At 39.8% G+C, this 23,127-nt stretch overlaps 1 protein-coding gene across 3 annotated transcripts; it reads left to right on the top strand.

The window, feature by feature from the left end:
* The first annotated feature begins 9,466 nt into the window (after nucleotides 1-9,466).
* LOC123587893 (myosin regulatory light polypeptide 9) lies at nucleotides 9,467-19,483 on the top strand. 3 transcript variants are annotated; one of them, XM_045457959.1, is made up of 4 exons: nucleotides 9,467-9,603; nucleotides 15,086-15,284; nucleotides 15,726-15,887; nucleotides 18,993-19,483. In XM_045457959.1, exons 2-4 carry the CDS (start codon nucleotides 15,101-15,103, stop codon nucleotides 19,163-19,165), a joined length of 519 nt encoding a protein of 172 aa, XP_045313915.1. In that variant the 5' UTR covers nucleotides 9,467-9,603; nucleotides 15,086-15,100; the 3' UTR covers nucleotides 19,166-19,483. The 3 variants fall into 3 exon arrangements, with proteins under 3 accessions (XP_045313915.1, XP_045313914.1, XP_045313913.1); XM_045457958.1 differs by lacking the exon at nucleotides 9,467-9,603 and adding an exon at nucleotides 11,815-11,950; XM_045457957.1 differs by lacking the exon at nucleotides 9,467-9,603 and adding an exon at nucleotides 13,945-14,074.
* The last annotated feature ends 3,644 nt before the right edge of the window (nucleotides 19,484-23,127 follow it).

Genomic DNA, 23,127 nt, shown 5'->3' with positions numbered 1-23,127 from the left:
TTGTTCTGGATTTCCTATTAAATATACAATGGACTAGCTCAATATATCCTCCATGGCTTTTGACCGCTCTTTTTTTTTTTTCTATTTTTTTTTTTCAACGTTTATTTATTTTTGGGACAGAGAGAGACAGAGCATGAACGGGGGAGGGGCAGAGAGAGAGGGAGACACAGAATCGGAAACAGGCTCCAGGCTCTGAGCCATCAGCCCAGAGCCCGACGCGGGGCTCGAACTCACGGACCGCGAGATCGTGACCTGGCTGAAGTCGGACGCTTAACCGACTGCGCCACCCAGGCGCCCCTTGACCGCTCTTTTATATTTTTACTTTTTTGTCTCTCTGTCTTACATTTTGGTGAAGGCCTCAGTACTGTCTTCTAATCCACTACTTCAAATGTCTAAAATGTCATTTCTTACCATCACCATACCCACCCTCCAAACTATTTCTCCCCCATGTTCCTTATTTCAGTGATAGGCATTACCATCTATCAGAAATTCTGATTCCTTCTTCTCTCAGGCTTACCTTCTACTAATCCTCTATACTATTATCAGAGTGATTTTAAAAGAATACAAGTCTGATCATATTAATCCCATACATAAGACAGATCAGTGGTATCCCATTGACCTTCAGAAACATGGCTTTGAGGTCATTCAGGGCATGGTCTCTGGCCACCTCTTAGGCCTCATATTTTTGCCATTTTCCCATCATACCCTACCTTCCAGTTCTTCATTCATTCAATGTGTATTTTTATTTATTGAGTGCCTTTAATGTGTTAATTACTGTGCTGGGCCTTCAGGATACTTCAGTAAACAAAACAGTCCCCCAAACCCTGTCTTCATGGAACTTAGTAAAAAAAAAAAAAAAAAACTGGGACCTCATCAAAATAAAAAGCCTCTGCACAACGAAGGAAACAATCAGCAAAACTAAAAGGCAACCGACAGAATGGGAGAAGATATTTGCAAACAACATATCAGATAAAGGGTTACTATCCAAAATCTATAAAGAACCTATCAAACTCAACACCCAAAAAACAAATACTCCAGTGAAGAAATGGCAAAAGACATGAAAAGACACTTCTCCATGGAAGACATCCAGATGGCCAGCCGACACATGAAAAAATGCTCAACATCACTCATCATCAGGGAAATACAAATCAAAACCACAATGAGATAGCACCTTACACCTGTCAGAATGACTAACATTAACAACGCAAGCAACAACAGATGTCGGCAAGGATGCGTAGAAAGAGGATCTCTTTTGCATTGTTGGTGGCAATGCAAGCTGGTGCAGCCACTTTGGAAAACAGTATGGACGTTCCCCAAAAAACTAAAAATAGAACTACCCTATGGCCCAGCAATTGCACTACTAGGCATTTATCCACAGGATACAGGTGTGCTGTTTCGAAGGGACACATGCACCCCCGTGTTTATAGCAGCACTATCAACAATAGCCAAAGTATGGAAAGAGCCCAAATGTCCATCAATGGATGAATGGATAAAGAAGATGTGGTATATATATAGAATGGAGTATTACCCAGCAATCAAAAAGAATGAAATCTTGCCATTTGCAACTATGTGGATGGAACTGGAGGGTATTATGCTAAGTGAAATTAGTCAGTCAGAGAAAGACAAAAATCATATGACTTCACTCATATGAGGACTTTAAGAGACAAAACAGATGAACATAAGGGAAGGGAAACAAAAATAATATAAAAACAGGGAGGGGGACACAACAGAAGAGACTCATAAATATGGAGAACAAACTGAGGGTTGCTGGAGGGCTTCTGGGAGGGGGGATGGGCTAAATGGGTAAGGGGCATTAAGGAATCTACTCCTGAAATCATTGTTTCACTATATGCTAACTAATTTGGACGTAAATTTTAAAAAATTAAAAATAAAATTAAAAAAAATAAGCAGTAAACAAAGTAAGTAAAGTATATAGTTATGTCAGAGGTAATAAATGCAGTGGAAAAAATAAAGCAAGAGAGAGAATGCTGGACGTGGAAGAATGAATGATGGAATCTTAAATAGAATGACCAGAGAAGGTATTATTGAGATGGTGACATTTGAGTGAAGACTTGAGAGAGTTGAGGGAGAAAGCAATGAAAACATTAGAAGAAAGATCGCTGAAAAGGAACAGCAAATACAAAGGTGTCAAAGCAGAAAAATGCCTTCTTCAAGAAACAGCAAAATCAATATGGTTAAGCAATTGGCAAAAGCAGGCAATAGGAGATAAAGTCAGTGAAGTTCACCAAGTCTGGTTTTTTGGGGGGCTTATTATAGGCCACTCTAAGGCATGTGGCTTTTACTCTGAGGTGAGACACCATTGGAGGGTGTTGAGTAGAACAATGACATGATCTAATTTATGTTTTAGAAGGATCACTCTGTGACTACGGAGAGCAGAATTCCGGGGAACATGGAAGTAAGAAGACCAGTTAGAAGACTACTGATACTTTTGTACTAGGATGGTAGCTGTAGAGGTGATGGGACATAGTCAAATTGGTATGTTTTGAAGGACTTAACCAATAGGTTTGGCTAACTGCTGTTCTAGACCCTGGAGATGGTTTAACCACAAGGTTGGATGAGGGTCAGAAAAGAAAAAGGTGGCAAAGATGAGCCAACGGTTTTTGACTTGAGCAACTTACCCTAGACGGAGAAGATGGCAGGAAGAGCAGGGGCTGTAGGTAAGATCAGAAGATCAGTTTTCATTAATTTTTTTTTTTTCAACGTTTTTATTATTTATTTTTGGGACAGAGAGAGACAGAACATGAACGGGGGAGGGGCAGAGAGAGAGGGAGACAGAATTGGAAACAGGCTCCAGGCTCTGAGCCATCAGCCCAGAGCCTGACGCGGGGCTCGAACTCACGGACCGCGAGATCGTGACCTGGCTGAAGTCGGAAGCTTAACCAACTGCGCCACCCAGGCGCCCCAGAAGATCAGTTTTCAAAAGGAAGAAGACAACATATGGGGACAGATGCCAGCCAGCAGGTAGATGTGGTGGTGAGAGCTTGTGGAAGTCTATTTTGCCCAGTGACTTAAAAGGTCATCAACTGAGAGCAAGGATGGGAGAAAAGGTGCCGGAGATGCAAGGAGACAAATTTTAAATTGATATCGAAGAGAGCAGAAGCATCAAGATAACATCAAGGGCTCACTTGAGGTCTTTGGTCATATGTAAACTATGACCATTCAGGAGTGCCTGGGTGGCTCAGTCGGTTGAGTGTCTAACTCTTGGTTTTGGCTCAGGTCATGATCCCAGGGTTGTGGGATTCAGCCCCTTGTGAGGCTGAGCACTGAGTGTGGAGCTTGCTTAAGATTCTATCTCTGCCCCTCTCCCCAACTTGCTCTCTCTCTCACTCTCAAATAAACAAAATGAAAAAAAACTTAAACTGTGACCATTCAGCTTGTTTCCTCCAGTTGAACAGACAAAGCATTAGCATATTAGTTAGTTTGGGGTAGGATAACTGCTCTACAAACCCCAAATTTTAGTGCCTTAACACAACTGAAGTTGATTTCTAAGAAATTTACATGGACTATCTCACCTGATGCACACAATGGATGACTAAAGTAGATGCTATCATTATGCCCTTGTCTAGATAAGAAAACCAAAGAATTGTTTGAAGTAAGCCTAAGCCATAATTTTTGTTTTAGGTATTCGTTTTATTTGGGAGTATTTTAAAAAAACTGCCTCACAAGATTAATTCAGCAAATGTGATTTGGTCACTACATTCATTCATTAACAAGTTATTATTAATATCAACTATGTCAGGCTAAAAACAGTTTATGATCTTAGAAATATTTGCTTTTTCATCAGTGGAGGAGCAATTCTTTAATTAATTGCTGGGAACAGGTAAATTATTTTCTAGGTAATTCTTATTTCATCTTTTGGTTTGCCTTATTCATATTCTCTCTTCTCTCTTCTTGAATCTTTAGTGTTTTTTCTAAGCATTTATCTTTTTTTTCAAATGTATTTTTTTGTTGTTATTTATTTTTGAGAGAGAGTGCAAGTGGGGAAGGGGCAGAGAGACAGGGAGAGAGAGGATCCGAAGTAGACTCCACATTGACAGCAGAGAGCCTGATGCAGGGCTTGAACCCACAAACTGAGAGATCACAACCTGAGCTGAAGTCTGATGCTTAACCGACTAAGCCACCCAGGCACCCCTCAAAAGTATTAGTGTGAAAGTAATAACTTCCCCCAAATATTCTTAATTCAATTCCACATTATTTTTTATCTTGTATACCAATCCTGAATTTAAAAGTAATTGTAATTTTTAAAGCAATTCTTTATGTAGAACTTTCTACACCCTTTTAATACATTTATTTGTAGTTTTGCAGCTTTAAAACTAATTTCCAAACAGATTAATTTAACCGCCTTAATTTTATTTAAAAGAAAGGAGCTCCTCCTACTGTTTTCCTGGATTAATGCTAATTTTTTTACATCCTAGTTTACATAGAAAGAATTACAATTCCATTTATGTAGGCACAACCAGAATGTAAGCCACGTCTCTCACCATTCGAAAGTTTCTTATATGCAATACAAATTATAAGTGATCACTAGGAAATTATTGACTTTGGCAGTAAATACCAAAGGTTAATTCAGCCACACTTTCTGTTGTTTGGGTAAGGAGTTTCCCTTCTTGAACCAAAGAAGAGAGCACAGAATTGTAAAATAAAATGTGGGATTTGGGTCAGGCCATTTACCAGCTATGTGCATTTGAACAAATAACCAGTTACCAAATATTTACTGGCACCCATGGAAAATTAGGCACTATCTTAGGAGTTAGGGATACATGAGTAAGGAACACTGGTCCCTGTCCTCCCTTCTCTCCTACCCCTAGGCAAGCAGAGACATGAGTTATAATCCTGGTTCTTTTATTACGTTTTGGGTAACACGGGCAAGTTATCAAAATATTTGAGCCTTATTTCCTAATCTGTGAAGTGGACGTAATAATACCTACCTCACAGGGTTGTTGTAAGAACTAAATGATAAAAATGCTTAGGTAAAATACCTAGCACATAATAGGTACATATTAACAGGAGTTCCTTTCTTTCTCTCTAGATTTTTCTGGTCTCACAAAAAAGCCTCACCTTGAGGCAACAGTGTCCTTTTAATAATTATAGTAACCCATAAGAATCAAATATTATATACTCTGAGCTCTTGAAACATTAATGGAAGGTTTTCTCAACCTTGGCACTACTGACATTCTGGGCCAAATAATGCTCTGTTGTAGGGGGCTAGCCTGTGCACTGTGGAATGTTTAGCAGTAGTCCTGGCCTCTATGCATGAGATGCCAGTAGCAGCTCCCTGGCAGTGAAAATCAAAAATGCCTTCAGGTATTCAAATATTCCCTTGGGGAAAAAAGTCACCTGTGGTTGAGAACCTCTGCATTAGTGAATCATAAACTCACACGTAGTAGATCTTGAAGAGCATTTTTAAAAGTTAAATGGCATAAAACAGACACATGAAAAGATGCTCAATATCACTCATCATCAGGGAAACACAAATCAAAACCAAAATGAGATACCACCTCACACTGGTCAGAAGGGCTAAAATTAACAACTCAGGAAACAATAGATGTTGGCGAGGACATGGAGAAAGAGGAGACCTTTTGCACTGTTGGTGGGAATGAAAAGTGGTGCAGCCACTCTGGAAAACAGTATGGAGGTCTCTCAAAAAATTAAAAATAGAACTACCTTACAACCCAGCAACTGCACTACTAGGAATTTATCCAGAGGATACCAAAAATGCTGATTTGAAGGGGTACATGCACCCCAATGTTTATAGCTGTGCTATCGACAATAGCCAAATTATGGAAAGAGCCCAAATATCCATCAACTGACAAATGGATTAAGAAGATGTGGCATGCAGGGGCACCTGGGTGGCTCAGTCGGTTAAGCGTCCAACTTCAGCTCAGGTCATGATCTCACAGTTTGTGGGTTCGAGCCCTGCATTGGGCTCTGTGCTAATAGCTCAGAGCCTGGAGCCTGCTTCAGATTCTGTGTCTCCCTCTCTCTCTGCCCCTCCCATGCTCAGGCTCTGTCTCTCAATAATAAATAAAAGTAAAAAAAAAAAAAAAAAAAAAAAGTTTAAAAAAAAGATGTGGCATGCATATATATATATATATATATATATATATATATATATGCATACACACACACATACACCCACATACATACAATGGAATACTATTCAGCGATGAAAAACAATGAAATCCTGCCATTTGCAACAAAGCAAATAGAACTAGAGGGTATTATACTCAGCAAAGTAAGTCAATCAGAGAAAGACAAATATATGATTTCACTCATGTGGAATCTGAAGAAACTCAACAGATGAACATAAGGGAAGGGAGGGGAAAATACAATAAAACAGAGGGGGAGGAAAATCATAAGAGACTCTTAAATACAGAGAACAAACTGAGGGTTGCTGGAGAGAGGTGAGGTGGGAAGGTGGGTTAAATGGGTAATGGGCACTAAGGAGTGCACTTTTCTGGATGAGCACTGGGTGTCACATGTAAGAGATGAATCACTGGGTTCTGCATTGTAAGTTAACTAACTTGCAAATAAATTAATAAAAAAAAAAAGTAAAGCTGTACAATAAAGAAGTCAGAATGGGAAAAAAGTTAAATGGCCCAATTTTGAAATAGAAATCTTAGAAAACATTGTACGTACTCAAGTATTATTTAGTGATATAAATTTCATACAGCAAGTTTTAATCAAAAGTTTGAAAGCCACTGTTCTATACTTAATAAGACCTTTCACATAAACTCTCTCATTTAATCAGGAAACTCTATCAAGTAGGCAGGAAGATGTTATCCCCATTTTACAAACCAGAAAATTGAGGCTGAGGCCAGCTGAGTGCTTTGCCCTCAGTGTTACTCAGTAGGCTGAAGAGCGGATATGATGCAGAACCCAAGTCTCTAAAGTTAAGGTAAAAAGGAGATTGTTACCTGAGGCCAAAAATCTCTTATGGGGTCAGAAGAATAGAGACATTATAGAGTCAGAGGTCTTTGGCAGTGGGTCCAATCATTAAAACAAGTATCAATATATTAGATGCATGTGAAAATGTGAAAAACATTTTATCAAGGTTTTTATTTTTCCACAGTGGCTTGCTAACCTTTGTGTACCCAGAGTTACTTGTGGAATGAATAAAGGAATGAATGAACACTGACCACACAATTCCTATTCCTCTTCAATCACCCAGTTTCTCTGATCACCTTTAGACAATTAAGCATGCTCCTCCATTTGCCTGGAACCTCTCCTCTCTTTTCCCACTGACCTGTTTTTAACTTTTAATTTTTATTTTTAATTCCTTTTTTAAAAAAAAAATAAGCTCTATGCCCAATGTGGGGGCTTGACCTCACCACCCCAGATCGAGAGTCGCATGCTCTACAGACTTAGCCAGCCAGGTGCCCTTCCCCATTGACTTTTAGAATCAGCTCTTCAAAAGTCCTCTAGGGGCCACCTTCCACAAATCCCCACACAGGTTTATTTCTTCCCATGTTCCTTCTATGGGCCTTATGCAATTGTACTGTAACAATCTGTTTTACAAACTGTTCCCTGACACTCCTTGTGCCTTTGCAATCCTTTCTACTCACTCTCCGCCAATCCCCCCAGAGATAGCAGCTTTATTCTATTTCAAACAGCATAAACCACAACACCCACCACAACACTTGGAAATACAGGGGCTGTGTAATACCTGTTGACTGAATGAGAGGAAAGAAACAAGGCAAACAAGGCAATTATCTGACACTTAGAAAAGCAAAAGAATGCTGCTGCTTCCTTCCGAGCTGAGAAGACTAAACTATTTCATTGTGGGTTAAAGTTTTCTTTCTGAAGACAAGGACAGTAGTTGGAAGCCTCCAGGTCTCCATGGTGGCAGGTCACCACTCAGTGGAGGTGCGAGTGCACTGCAGGGTGCTCACACTGCTGCCCAAGTCAGACTCCAAAACCAAACTGCGGTACCCCTACCTCTAAGCCATCTGGACTTGGCCTGTCGCTGCCTAGGTCTTAGGCCCTAAGCTGTCTAGTTCTGTATCCCCAAGTGTTAAGAGTTCCTTAGGGCCCCAGTTATACAGATGGCTTCACAGGACTTGCTCTAAAACGATTCTGAATCATTAGGTTGGAGATAAGGCACCCAGTATTTTGAATTTTTACCAGCACCCCCGTGATTCTTAATATCAAGGCCGTTTAGGAAACTAATCATCTTTGTGTCACTCCCACTATAGAATTAGGGCAGTTATTTATTTTTCAGTGATTTTTACCTCAATGTTAACCTTGGAATATGCTATTGGTTAGTAGATAAAATGCTCCTGAGGTCCTCGAAGTTGCAGTGTGTTAATATTCAGAATAAATAATAACGCAACTTTTAGCTTCCTTTTAGCAGGGTGATTCAAATGAGAGGCCAAAACCACAGCCACCCCCAACGTCAGAACTGTTCTGGCCACGTGAGCCCAACTAGGCACTGAACCCTCAGGGCTGGGATGACGATCCTCAGTAATATCGGTCCAACTCACTCCTTTTGTAGTTGAGCTCAGAGAGCTGAGGTGACCAGCACCACAGTCTTCTCTTCCTCACCAGACTCTGGATGGAAAAGGACAGAGGACAGAACTGGGGCGGGCTTTCCTTTAACAAGATGCATTGTTAGAAGCTGTCCAAGAAAAGGAGAGCTGAGAAAACATAGGCCGCACTTTTTAATCCCTATTTTCACCAAGCCGCAAGTCCGCTTCACAGTGAGAGATTGGGGCAAGATTTAGTTAGCTCTTGCTGGTCGCCTGTCTTCCCTCCTAGTCAGGTCCCGACTTCCCTTGTTAACCGGGGCTCTGGTGGGATAAACAGCAAACGGTTTTGAAGAGGGAGGAAGTCTTCATCATCCGTGACCTCATGACATCCGCCTGGGCCAAAAAAAAGTAGTGGCCGCTTGGCTGAGGGCCCTGGGGACTTAGGAAAGTTTGCTCCAATGTATAAAGGGTGGGACCCTTCGAAACAGCACAGTACACAGAGATAGAACCTCCTACCCGTAGACCTCACAGAGACCCACGCCCTGAGTGAGTCCCGCGCGCAGGCGCACGACCGTCCGGCGGCCGGGGTCTGGCCGTCTGGGAAGCGCGGGCGCGGGTCACGTGGGCCGCGCAGCCCTCTGCGCTATTTCCCTACAAGGACTTGGGCTTGCCAGGCCCCGCCCCTGGACGTGCCCTGGAATGTGCAGGGAGGCAAACCCACAGGGCAGGCTCACCCATTTACCAACAGGAAAGGGGAGAAAAAGCCTACATTGTAAGAGGAGGTACAAAAATATGGAAACCCAGTAGAACAATTACACGAACGAACCATTACACATTCTTCTGTGTTCTAAGTCGCCCGCTTTATGCTCCTTCCTGTGCACTCGTTCAAAATTGCGCCCTCCTAGGACACTGGCAACTCCCCCCACCCGTCCTCCTTCTATTAAGTCAGGCCCACTCTGTCGGCCGACAATGGTGACTAGGCTTCCTTCCGGTTTGCTAAGCGGAGGCCGGAAGTGTTGGTTTTAGGGGGCTCTGGGAGTAGAAGAGTGCTGATAGCGGCAGCGAGGGCAGCGAAGGGGTTACCGAAGTGCTGGGATTCTTGCGGCTGTGCAGGGTGAGTGGTGCCCGCGATAAGGTGCGCGAGGCCCATCGCGGGGGCCCATCTCGACGGGGCGGCTGGGACGGCAGTAGCGGGCCACCGGAGCCGGGAGTGCACCTGGGCAGGTGTACTGGCGGGTTCCTTGTTTCGAGCCCAAGGGCCAGCTCTGGGATCGAAGGCCACGCCCGGAAGTAGCCGAGGCGCGGACTTTGTCCCTTTGCCCAAAGTCGGAGCTAGAGGAGTGTGGTTTAGCTCGCTGGCGCCGCGATCTTGGGCGACAGCCGGGCCTGCGAAACCCGAACCCCGCGGCGCTGACTCCTGGACTATGTTTAGTTTCTAACGTAAACTTGCCGGATTCAGGAGAGTTTGCGCAAAAACCGAAGCCCAGTGTCCGCCGTGCTGCAGCTGTTGTTGCAGCTGTGTGGCTACGTTTAGTAGGAATAACCAACTCAAATTAGCAGCTTCCTCAGCTCAGCATCCACTTCTGTAATTAGAACTTTTTTTTAAAGTGATAATTTACAAAGAGGGGTTGAGGGTGTAGTCTGCCGTTTGAGAAAACTCCAAAATACAATACTATGTTCCTTTTGGGTGGAGACCTCGGGTTATTGTCAGTTTGCCAGAGTGTTTCCTTTTAAAGTAGTTGAGCTGGTATATGAAAGTATATATCAGTTCTTAAAGCAGAACTTTGGAACAAATATGCGTTCAGTTGAGATTTTAACTTAAGTGGAAAATGTTTTCTATCTGAAGGTGAAGAAAGTGAATGTTTTTTAAAACTATTTGTTTCATGTTCTGGAAGGCTTTTGATAAAACTTAACAAGAAAAGCTTTCCGTTTTCAAGAGTGAGCATTTACTGGCATGTGAACCTTGACAACTAATTGCCTTTGTCAAGTGCTAAGAACTTTTTGGGTGTGGCTAAGAGATCTAATCCTACCTTTAACCGGAAGTTTGCATAGGAGTTGAAAGCTCGCTTCATTTGGAACAGAAGCACTAACCTGAAAATATATTTTAAAAAAAACGGGGGATGACACCAAAAAAAATCGCATAAACTTCGCTTCAGGGGGAAGTACGTTGATAAATGAGATAGGAAATTTGGTCTGGATTTGGAAAAAAGATACTACATGCTACCACATTAGGAAGTGTTTTCAAAGATGGGAGTTTTTCTTTAAAGAATGTATCATACTTCCTAGGATACTATCAGTTGTAGTATCAGTTCTGTAGAAGAAACATCTCTAGATTATTTTATATCTATTACCACTTTATAAATGCTAGACTCTAGAATTCTAACTAGAGTAACAAAGTATAATATTAGTATGGATTAATATTATTTTATAAATGAAACCATAGTATATCTTGAGATGCTGAAAAATCTGGTTGCCCTTGGTGTGTGGAAAAAGACTTTGAGGACCTTTATTTCTACCACTTAATCTAGTCTAATATTTTCCTTACATGATTTGTATCCCTTCTTTTGTCATAACCCTGAATTGAGTTTCTTCCTATTTGATCATGCTAAAACACCCCCAAATTCATTGCTAGCAACACTTACGTCCCCTGATTTAAAACAAGGTTATACTCCTTTAGATCTGTAAACTGAATATTCTTGACCACCATTGACTATGTTTCATTCACTTTCTTGTGCATCTCAAATCCTTTCATTTTTCATAGAGGCCTGCTCTGCAAGTTTCCCTGCTTTAAAGTTTAATACAACAAATATGCCTTCACATGAAAGAGCTTTCATTAAATGCTTCAGAAATAAACTCCAGACTCTAACTTTGAATGAGTGAGAATTCTATAACTTGAAAATCTCAGATGCTTACATCTTCCCATCCTAAATAAAGAATATTGACATTGATGCATGAAATGTTTTCAGTGTTTTTTACCCTAGCTTCCTAAATTTCTATGAGTGGTGCATTTGTTTGTTACATAAAGAGAGCTACAGTCTCGCTTGTTTGGGGAAAGTCAAAATGGATAACAAACTAGAATCATAGCAAGGAGGACAATGACAATACCATAGTGATCTGCTCTTTGTGATCATAGCACTGTTCCTGATATGGCTCCCGCTTCATCAGTGTTTATTCCACCCATACTTTTAGTTTGGTAGGAAAAACTTAACCACGCTTTCCTTATTGTAAAGATTTTATTTTCTTTTTCTAAGTAATCTCCACACCGAACGTGGGGCTTGAACTCACAACTCCAAGATCAAGAGTTGCACAGTCCATCGACTGAGCCAACCAGGTGCCCCTACATTTTCTGTATTTTAGAACAACTTACTGTGAGGCTGAACTCCCTATTGCTGAAAGGCTACCAGTTTCTGGTGGGAGATAAACTCCTAGACAAGAGCACAACCTCCTTGAAAAAGGCCCAGGTAGTAACTTGTCTTAACATTATACTACCAGCTTTTGGTAGAAGTAACTATCTTAATTTTTTAGAATTAAAACTAACATCTAAATCTCTTAATTCTAAGGATGTCTCTTAGCTTCTAAATGGTACAAGATTTTTCAGGGTCTTCCCCCACCATCTCGATCTTTTAGAAACAAAGATCTTCCTCAACTCACAGTATTTAATAATCATGTATCACCTTTGAGTTATTTTTCATTATTGTCACACATTGTTTTAACTTGAGAGTTCTTCAGGAATGAAAACTATGCGTCATTTCATAAATTTAACCAATCAGTTCATTTCCTTTTTTTTTTTTTTTTTAAATGTATATTTATTTTTGAGAGCAAGAGCGCGAGCTGGGTAGGGGCAGTGAGAGGGGGGAACAGAGGATCCAAAGTGCGCCCCGCGCTGACAACAGCCACCCCAATGTGGGTCTCAAACTCACAAATTGTGAGATCATGACCTGAGCCAAAATTGGATGCTCAACCGACTGAGCCATCCATGTACCCCTCATTTCATTTCTTTATAGTTGCTTCCCCAACTATATTTTAACCTTTTTAAGATAGGACAATTGCCTTACATTTAATTCTTAAGTAGTTTTCAACACTAGTGACATTTGATGCACTTTGGTATAATTCATCGATCATATTAAAGATTGATGATTAAGTATTGATTGAGCTAAAGTTCTGTGAAAGACCACTGTCAGTGCTGACCAAAGGGAGAAGAAAAAAAACCTTTATAACTTTTACAAACCGTTTTTACAATGAATACAAATTTAAAGAATGCATGATTAAAAGAAACAATAATGGGAAATGCTTTAAAATTCAAATATATATATATATATATATATATATATATATATATATATATATATATGTAAAGGTACCTAGAGGACTCCCATCAAATTTAGTATTCTGAGTTTTTATAGATTAAAAAATGTGTCAACCATTTGACCTAGAATTCTCATCAGTTTCTTTGTTCTTAAAATAACTGACATTCCTGCCTCATGAAGGGAAGACAATGCTGTCAAACAAAACCGATGATTTTTAAAGACATGCTTTGATTTGCAAAGACACAGCAAAGAGAGGTGGACTGGTAAATATGTGTCACTCATTACGTCTGGATCACTAACCCCAAGTTCTTGAGTACAGTTAAAAGATGGTGGAATAATATACACTGTAACTTGCTAGTTTTTCAACGTTTTTATTTATTTTTTGGGACAGAGAGAGAGACAGAGCATGAACGGGGGAGGAGCAGAGAGAGAGGGAGACACAGAATCGGAAACAGGCTCCAGGCTCTGAGCCATCAGCCCAGAGCCTGACGCGGGGCTCGAACTCATGGACCACGAGATCGTGACCTGGCTGAAGTCGGACGCTTAACCGACTGCGCCACCCAGGCGCCCCAATAACTTGCTAGTTTTTAAAAGTACATTTAGAATAGAGGGAAAAATTAGATAATAATGGTATTTGCTGCCCCAAAAGGTGTTACAGAATGAAAATAGGCATTCATGGTGCTGATAAATTTCCAAAGGCAGCCACACAAATTGTGATTAAAGGAAACTTGGAAATTAGGAGTGTGTATCATAACTTCTGGGTCGCGTAGGGTATATCTTACCAACAGCACATTCCAGTGTATCACTGAGTGCTATATTGGATGGACTGGAATTTGTGACTCTCCTTTGTGGAATTTCCTACTAAAATCTGAGAACAGATTTAGCTGTTTAAAAAAATCTGAGGCAGAGCTTTTCTAATTATTTCTATAATTGAATTTATTCTGGGTGATGTGGTATAATCGGGAAGAATGTAGGAAACAACTTTTTAAGCTCATAGGAAGCATTGTGTTCTAAGGTCACTTTGCGGGGAGATCTAGGTAGTGCTTCATTCTTTGCACGCCACAGATTTATTTTTAGAGCAAGGGCATAGTGTTTTGCTACATCATAGCTAAATGTTGTTTTCAGAACGTAAGCTTTAAAATTGTTATCCTAGTCAGAGAGTGAAATCAGTAGTGCCTATTTTAGTCCTGCTTGGAAGAATATAACTCAATACAGTGACCTAGTCTCGCTGGTTAGAGGTTTTGCAGACTATCATCGCCACCTCAGCTCTGAAGGATGGTACGGTAACATTTTGTTATCTGAGGACTGTGGGCTTTTTAACATCAAACAAATTTTTATAGTCTTTTAAAGATTGAGTGCTGAAAAGAAAATTGCCTTTCCATTTCAGTTGTTATTAGGCATTCTTTTTAACTTGAATTTACAGGGATAAATTTAGATTATTAGAGAGTAAAGGTAGTTTCCTTAGCTCTTAACATGTTTTCTAAAACTTAAAACAAATAAATAGCTTTAAAAACTGTTGCACTATGGCTTTTGTCTAGAGAATTTAGTCACACCTCAAGGGACTTCGCTTGGCTCTGTGCAAGAAATTGGTTTTGACAGAGTGGACGTATCTGTAAAACTTATAGGTGAATTCATAGTTTTTTTAGACTTTCCAGTTAGCTTTTCAACCAATCTCTTTCATGAGCTACTTTGATTCCAGAAGTGAGGGTGCAAGAAAATTGTTGGTTGCGAGTGGAAGAATGCTATTTGACAATGGAGATTAAGAGATGAAGACCTATTCCATCAATTAGTCTTCCTTCCTACTTTCTGTCTACCTTAGAATGGGACGGCTAGTTTAGGCTAGGGCTGTGGGAAAGACTTGTTGAAGATGAATTAGTATTCCCAGTATTGCCACAGCACTGAAGTATAAAACCAGTACTGTTTCCCCAAGTGTAAAACCAGTACTTACCTGGCTATGCTGCAGCACAGGGTGACATGCAATCTTGTTGATATGCTCTGAGCTTTGAATTATGTGAGTTACAGTTTGGAATTTGAAGTTGGTGCTGGACTGTTCATTACACGTTATGACTACTAAGGGTGAGTGAACTCAAAGTTGAGTCTGGTTTTTCTCTTTGTAGTTTGGTTCTGTGAGTAAGAGTATTGATTAGTTGAGACAGATGTTTGCTAAGTGATACTGCCCTGCTGAGTAGTTTTTAGGCACATCTCTAAGTAGCTCAGACATGTCAGGAAGTTTGATGCAGCTTAGTTTTTATTAATCTTTGTGTTTTGTATATTTCTCTTCCTAATTAGGATTTAACCACCACCATGTCGAGCAAAAGGGCAAAGACCAAGACCACCAAGAAGCGCCCGCAGCGCGCAACATCCAATGTGTTTGCCATGTTTGACCAGTCACAGATTCAGGAATTCAAAGAGGCCTTCAACATGATTGATCAGAACAGAGATGGTTTCATTGACAAGGAAGATTTGCATGATATGCTTGCCTCCCTGGGTAATGATCAACTTTAATATTATAAAGAGAATTTCTGTAATGCCTGTGAAGCCAGTCTAATGATGCTGTAGTTTACTAAGATTCAGAGTCTGGAACAGTGTTTCCCAAAGTATGGCCCTTGGACCACCTGCAAGTTTCTGGACAGGCCTCAGGATTGGGCTGGGGGCCAGCTGTGTGTGTGTGTGTGTGTGTGTTGCAAACACTGATACTGATTATGAGAGCGATGTTATTCCTCCTGTCATCCCAATAGAATAGCATACTATCTCTAGACTCCTAATACAGGCCTTATTCACCGAGAAGACTTTTTCCCAAATAGTTTTGCTATTATGAATACACAGCAAACTACATAAATGATAATCTTTCTTGTCAAAAAGGTTACTGTGATGATTACTTGATGCATTTTGTGATGTAAGTAAAATTATGACCCTCTTTTTTATTCAGGGAAAAATCCAACTGATGAGTATCTGGATGCCATGATGAATGAGGCTCCAGGGCCCATAAATTTCACCATGTTTCTCACGATGTTCGGTGAGAAGTTAAATGGCACAGATCCAGAAGATGTCATCAGAAATGCTTTTGCTTGCTTTGATGAAGAAGCAACTGGTAAGTCTGAGGTAACCTTTAATTACTAAGTGATTTAATTTTTAGTTGTGGTAACTAAAACATATAATAACTTGAAATATGATGACATAATACCCTCAGGTTTATTCCATACCTGTTTTTGGACAGGCTTTTCCTATGGCATGTTAATCACTCATTTTACTGCCTTTGCCCTTAAATATTTAATTTACAATTTAATAGGTGTATTTGGGACTTCTCTAGGAAACTTACATTAGTCTTTTACTAGGATAACTCCATAATGGTTAGGCTGTCAGTAATTGTGTTGAATGAATAACTTTTACCAGGGCAATCTTGGATAAAGTATAAATTGCTGTAGACCTTGATACCAGTACTGTCCCGTATTTGTTTATCAGGTACCTCTCAGCTCTGAGATTGTTTAAATCTGGTGTCTAATCTTTTCTCTAGAATCAGACTCCCTGGTTTTATATACCTATTCTGTGCGATAGCTATGTGATTTCGGGCAAGTTACTTAACTTTTTCTAAGCCTCCGTTTTCTTACGTATAAAATGGACACTAATATTACCTACCTCATAGTGTTGTTGTGATTATTAAATGAGGAAATGAGATAATTTATACAAAGTGCTTAGTATACTGCTGGCATAGACTTAACTTTCAAAAAACCTCAAAATTAACAACATAAATGCTTGATCCTTTGGCACAATTGCATATAAAGGAAACATAAGGGCGTAACTCACATGGCAAGTTTTTGAGAAGGAAGGCACACCCTTTATTTACGTATTACTTGGACTGTTTTAAATAGTCCAAGCATAGTCTGCTGTTGGAAGCATAGTTTCCGAACAATATGGCCCCATTAGGCCTCCTCAGGTGTACCATCTTCCTGTATCATCTTCCTAACCTCCTTCCAAGCTCCTCTATGCCTTGTTGTCCTAACTTACCTCTACCATTGCTCCCTCTGTATCTTCCTTACCATATCACCTGCTCCCTCTTAAAACTGAAATTCTTGGGTTTTTTTTTTTATGTTTATTTTTGAAGGAAAGAGAGACAGAATATGAGTATGGGAGGGGCAGAGAGAGAGACACACAAAACCCAAAGCAGGCTCCAGGCTCTGAGCTGTCAGCACAAAGCCCGAACTCACCAGCCGTGTGAGATCATCATGACCTGAGCCGTAGTCAGACGCCTAACCTACTAAGCCACCCAGGTGCCCTTTAAAACTGGAATTCTTAACAGTTACACCTGGAAGGGAAAGACAGAGGAAACTTACTTTTTTTCTCCTAAAGTCACTTTTGTATTGCTTGAGCTTTTTACTGTGAGCAGTTGCTACTTTTTTTAATGGAAGGGAATACAGCCATAAAAGAGTTAAAAATCCTGTCCAAGGGCACCTGGGTTGCTCAGTCAGTTAAGCATCTGACTTCAGCTCAGGTCATGATCTCACCATTCCTCAGTTCAAGCCCTGGGCTCTGTGCTGACAGCTCAGAGCCTGGAGCCAGCTTCAGATTCTGTGTCTCTCTAATTCTCTGCGCCTCCCTTGCTTGTGCTCTGTCTCAGAATATCTTATCCATTCTTCAAACTTATCTCAATGGTCACATTCTTTATAGAGCCTTAGCTGTGTTTTTATATAATATTTTTTCCTGGTTCCAGGAAAACTTAAAGCCTATCCTTTCATTCCACATCTAAAGTATATTCTTGTCTCTCTCCTGGCCTTCTGTTTTAGTTGTGTACTTATTCCCAGTCGTCACAAAATCTCTCCCCACACCCAGAGCCATGGCTCTGTCTTCAACAGCATTATGTTCCCATCTTTGTAACCCCTTCTAACACCTACCACAGCTCCTTGCACATCGTTGATGATAGGTTTATATGATAGTTGAATGACTTGGCTGGGGATGAGGATTTATTTCTACAAGCTGAGAGACTAACATTTAAAGAGCTTTTTTAAATGTAGAATTTAATTAGCAAAAACCCCATAAGTCTAGAGTTGCTCTTGTGAACTGACCTTATAATTTAATGTATATGTACTCATAGGAAATGTATCATCAGTGTTTTAGCTTAATTTCACAAAAAAGAAAATTCAGATTTTTCTTTTTACTTTATGAATTTCAGAATCTCTTGGTCATTTATCAATTTTGCTTTAGTATTAGTGGCTCTCAATCATGATGTGAATTATTTGGAGAACCTTTTAAAAATATCAATGCCATGGGGTGCCCTGACTGGCTTAGTTGGGAAAGCATGCCATTCTTTATCTCAGGGTTGTGAATTTGGGCCCATGTTGGGTATAGAGATTACTTAAAAATAAAATCTTAAGAAAACAAAAAAACTGGACCTCAGGACTTCAGTATTCTTTCCACTGAAGCACTTTATTGATATTTATGATATGGTATTAATTTTAGTGTTACTTGCTTATAGAATAAGTGTGACCAGGGGTGCCTGGCTGGCTCCTTTGGTAGAGCATGTGACTCTCGATCTCTTGAGGTCATGTATTCAAGCCCCACATTGGCTATAGAGCTTACTTAAACCAAAAACAAAAACCAAACTAAGTGTGACCATTCACACTACTTTAAGGAACCATGAGGCTTAGATTCCTTAATCATACTTTACTGCTTTTGTTTAGGTGTAGGTTTAGGCCCTATTATGAAGACTTGGGCAGGGAAGATGATAGAGCAGAACAGGATGATAGACCTAGGCAGCTGGGCATTGTCTAGGCAACTGTCTGCTGAGGCTGGCTTAAGCATGTGGAGATCCCATATTTCATATATTTGCAAGTTTATAGTTCTTTTTTTTTTTTTTTTTTTTTTTTTAATTTTTTTTTTTTCAACGTTTATTTATTTTTTTTGGGGACAGAGAGAGACAGAGCATGAACGGGGGAGGGGCAGAGAGAGGGAGACACAGAATCGGAAACAGGCTCCAGGCTCTGAGCCATCAGCCCAGAGCATGACGCGGGGCTCGAACTCACGGACCGCGAGATCGTGACCTGGCTGAAGTCGGACGCTTAACCGACTGCGCCACCCAGGCGCCCCATGCAAGTTTATAGTTCTTAACATAAAGAACTATATGCTTGGTCAAGTGTAGATGTTCCTTGTAATCAATCCCCAGAGGAGTACGTATTCTGATCTCCAGTTCTTTATTCTTTAGGCACCATCCAGGAAGACTACCTGAGAGAGCTGCTGACAACGATGGGAGACCGGTTTACGGATGAAGAGGTGGACGAGCTGTACAGAGAAGCGCCTATCGACAAAAAGGGGAATTTCAATTACATCGAGTTCACGCGCATCCTTAAACATGGAGCAAAAGACAAAGATGATTGAAAGAACTTCAAATTCCAGCCAAACGTTCCTTGTTGCCACTTTGGGTATTTCTGAGACGTTCTCTTAGAGTCTGTTGCATGCCCTTAGCTTTGCAGCTTTTGCCTTTCTTGTATTTATTCTCAGCCATTTTGGGCACATGCATCTCTATATTCAGACTGGAAATGGGACTTTTTATGATTTTCAGATAGAAAATAGGGCAATTTAACTTACCAGCCCCTCCCCCTCAATAACTGCAGTCTACACAGATTCAGTATATTTTTTCAGAGAAAGTTATTCACTCAATTTTTTCTGAACCATAATTAAACTTTATGATAAAAACTTGCTTGTTTAAAACTTCTTATTTACCAAAATCAGCTTTTGTTACTTGCTTCTTCCAAAGAAAAGTACTTGAGGCAAAGCCTACAAAAAGATATGGTTGTTAGACCTCTCCCTTACTCCATCCAGTTTCTCTAACAATCCTATCTTTAATATTTATTCCTCCCCCTCCCAAAGAAATCCAGTTTAAACTGCCTTAATTGGGTTTCTTGCACTTTGTCTTTCAGTTTTAAAAATAATTTTCTATAGATTTGCAGAGACATGCTAGCTTTGGTAGCTTTAAATCTTTAAGTTTTACATAAATGTCAACATCCCTCTTTATCTGTTCTAAGCTTTTGTGTATTGCATCACGTGATTTAAAATTAGACCAGGCCACTGAGCCTAATTTTAATTTGTCCTAATTTTTAAAACTATTTTAGCTCCAAAGGTTTTATGGAATGCTTCTTACCAAAAAGATTTTTTTGTATTGAATTTCAAAATGTTGGAAATACAATCCAGTATTTTTTATTGTATGTAGTTTCTCTTTAATACAACAGTCCCTATTGAAATACCATGTTTGTTTATGGAGAGATTCACCATGAGTCCATGTATGAATTTTGGACATTCCTGACCTCCCCACAGTCAAAACAGCTGAAGCTACATGCCTGGGAAAGTGAGATCATTATTTCAATCCTAAAAATAACTTCTGCTATCTGCAAAATGCAGGACTGTTTTCAGAGTTAATCAGAAAGTGGTAGAGTTTCACTTGCTTCGGCCTTCAAAAATCTAACTTTCAAATACTCATGAGTTTTAAAAAGACTTTGAAATGTTGGGGGGAAAAGTTGGTTAAAGAGTTGACAGCCTACAAAGATGAGTAATTGACAATTACTCTAATAACTTTATGTTTTATGCTACTATTAATAAGACATTACCTCACTCAATAAACAATTACTGAATGCCTTCAAGGCAGCAGACCTTTGCGTTCAACAGGATAGGTGAGTGAGATCCTTTAATCTGGTGCAGCCAGCTTTACAGAGAAGTAAAAAGTCTAGGAACAAGACTGCTTCTGTCCTCTTTTGAGGTTAGAATCTCAGCACCTACTTTTTGCCCTTTATGTGTTTCTGAATTTCATTCAGTGAGTTAAGCAAAATACTTTTTCTAGGCTCATAGCCTTAATGCTAAAATACGGTTTGTTGAATTGAATTTCCATTTCAACCAAAAAAATGGTCACTTCTGCTTTTAATAAACGTCCAAATAACATTGTTTCCACTACGGAAACAAAGTGATCTCATCTACTAAAATAAGCTCTTATAGTATCTGCATTTTCATTTCAAATAACTTCTCAAAGAATCAGCTTCCATTAGGAACAGTGAATGGTCTCCCTTGAATGAAATAAGTCTTCTAATAAAGTAATAGCATTCTCCACATAGTAACTAGGGTTTGCTTAAGCAAAGATAATTGCCAATAAAAAGCTAAAACATCTCCAAAAGTGGATTTGACTGAAAAATCAGTCTCCATGATGAAAGTCCTACATTCCAAAAGTTCTCATGAAACCAACCTACTGCATCCTTATCTACCTGCTTATGATTATATTACCATTTGGACTTCAGGGCCCAAATTTAATATTTATCAAGGAGCCTATGACTCAAGAGCAGGAATTGATGAGTGCTACTGTGATAAAAAAGGGAGGAAAGCAAAGCTAGTAAAATCAAATTCTGAAAAGGAAAGGCAACCGTTTCCTACAAAGTATGAAGAGAGAGGGGACAAGTGGTATAACACCTAGACTTACGAATATGCAGAAAAGTTAAGGATCAGATAGAAGATGATAAAAGGGCTTGGAGAAGAAGAGCCACCAAAACAGTATTGTGGAAACCAAGTGAATAGTTTCAAGAGTGAGGAGGTTAGTCAATAGTGTTAAGACACAGAAAAGTTAAGTATAGGAAAGTTTAAAGGAGGCCACTAGATCAAGTCATTGGTCACCTTTGCTAGATTTGTTAGGGTTCCGAATGCAGAATCCATAGTGCAGCATGAAACAGTAGACTGCCTAGGTTTAGGGGTCAGGCTAATCTACATTTTAATCCCATTTTTGCTACATTGTTTCATAGCCTTAGGTCAATTAGATTCCCTCAACCTCTATTCATTTGTAAAATGGAAGTAATGCTACTGGTTCATAATATGAACATAATCTATTAATATATAATGCAGCACTTTTTGTGACTAAGAGTAGTATGGGGTTTAGAGTCACACTTGAACTTGGGCAGGTCACTTGTGTCAGTTTCATCACCTATAAAAGGAATGGTACCCTTAGAGCCTGTTGTGAAAATTAGAAACACTAAAGCTAAATGGTCTGGCACACAGTAGGTATTCAAAAGTCACTCTTGTTCTGTTTACCAGTGGGGTCTGAAGCTTGGCAATGAAGAGAAGCTTGAAGGGAAGTTCAGGATCAAAGGGCTCATCTTTAGAGTTTCAAGCCTGTTTGTAGACAGAGGAAAAAGACAAACTGGAAGAAACAATCAGTGAAACAAAATGAATTATGTCCAAGAGATAGGGAGGGCTAGAACCTAGATCACACATTGTAGGATTATCCTTAGAGAAATAAAAATGGATACTTCTACCTCTGAAAAGAGGAAAGGATAGGCGATAGGAGTTAATGTCAGTTGGAGATTAAGTAAAAGGCTGAGGTTAGGAGAAAGGTCCATAGTTGTTTGATAGTATATTAGTTCAAACTAGAATTTTATTATATTAAAAGGTGGTAATAAGGATTTACTGAGAATATACATTAAGTCTATCAGTTTCCTGGGACCAACTAGATGCTCAAGTAGTTTTTTAGATTTCCTGAGTAGATCCAATAATTAGACTTGTTTGTGTCTTTCTAGGTCCTCCTTTAGTGTACAATTTCTCGACTTCCCTGAAACCTGTTTTTTTATTCTTGAAAGTATTGCTGGAACTAATCCCACATGGAAGAAATGCCCAGTTTCCCCAATGCTGCTTCTCTCATTTCTACCTGCTCTTGAACTTCCAAGTCCCTGTATGTTTTTTTTTTTTTTTAATGTTTGTTTATTTTTGAGAGAGAGTGAGAATGGCGGAGGGGCAGAGAGAGAGGGAGACCCCAAATCTGTAGCAGGTTCCAGGCTCTGAGCTGTCAGTACAGAGCCTGATGCAGGGCTAAAACCCACGAACTGAGAGATCATGACTTGAGCCAAAGTTAGACACTTAACTGACTGAGCCACCCAGCCACCCCCCCTTCTTTTTTTTTAATTTTTTTAAGTCCCTGTATCCTTTTACACTAGATGTCTATCTCCCTACTCAAGTAGTGCCATAATGTCTTATTATCCACATACATTTTATAGTTGTAATGAATATACACCTTGTTTTTAGTTTAACATAGCTTAAATTATTTTTCATGTTTTGGCATAGCCACCTTTATTTGTAACCATTCTTTTTTTTTTTTTTTTTTTTAAACATTTTTTTTTCAACATTTTTTATTTATTTTTGGGACAGAGAGAGACAGAGCATGAACGGGGGAGGGGCAGAGACAGAGGGAGACACAGAATCGGAAACAGGCTCCAGGCTCTGAGCCATCAGCCCAGAGCCTGACGCGGGGCTCGAACTCACGGACCGCGAGATCGTGACCTGGCTGAAGTCGGATGCTTAACCGACTGCGCCAC

This window comes from Leopardus geoffroyi, chromosome D3 (genome assembly GCF_018350155.1).
Source record: "Leopardus geoffroyi isolate Oge1 chromosome D3, O.geoffroyi_Oge1_pat1.0, whole genome shotgun sequence".
In the NCBI taxonomy this organism is placed as follows: Eukaryota; Metazoa; Chordata; class Mammalia; order Carnivora; family Felidae; genus Leopardus; species Leopardus geoffroyi.
Note: the sequence above shows the minus strand (reverse complement) of the source record. Positions and strands in the feature narration are given on the sequence as shown.

Excerpts from the sequence above, each read along its gene's own strand:
- LOC123587893 (XM_045457957.1), top strand. Across the intron at positions 15,285-15,725 it reads TGATATGCTTGCCTCCCTGG|GGAAAAATCCAACTGATGAG; the intron begins GTAATGATCAAC and ends TTTTTTATTCAG. Across the intron at positions 15,888-18,992 it reads CTTTGATGAAGAAGCAACTG|GCACCATCCAGGAAGACTAC; the intron begins GTAAGTCTGAGG and ends TTTATTCTTTAG.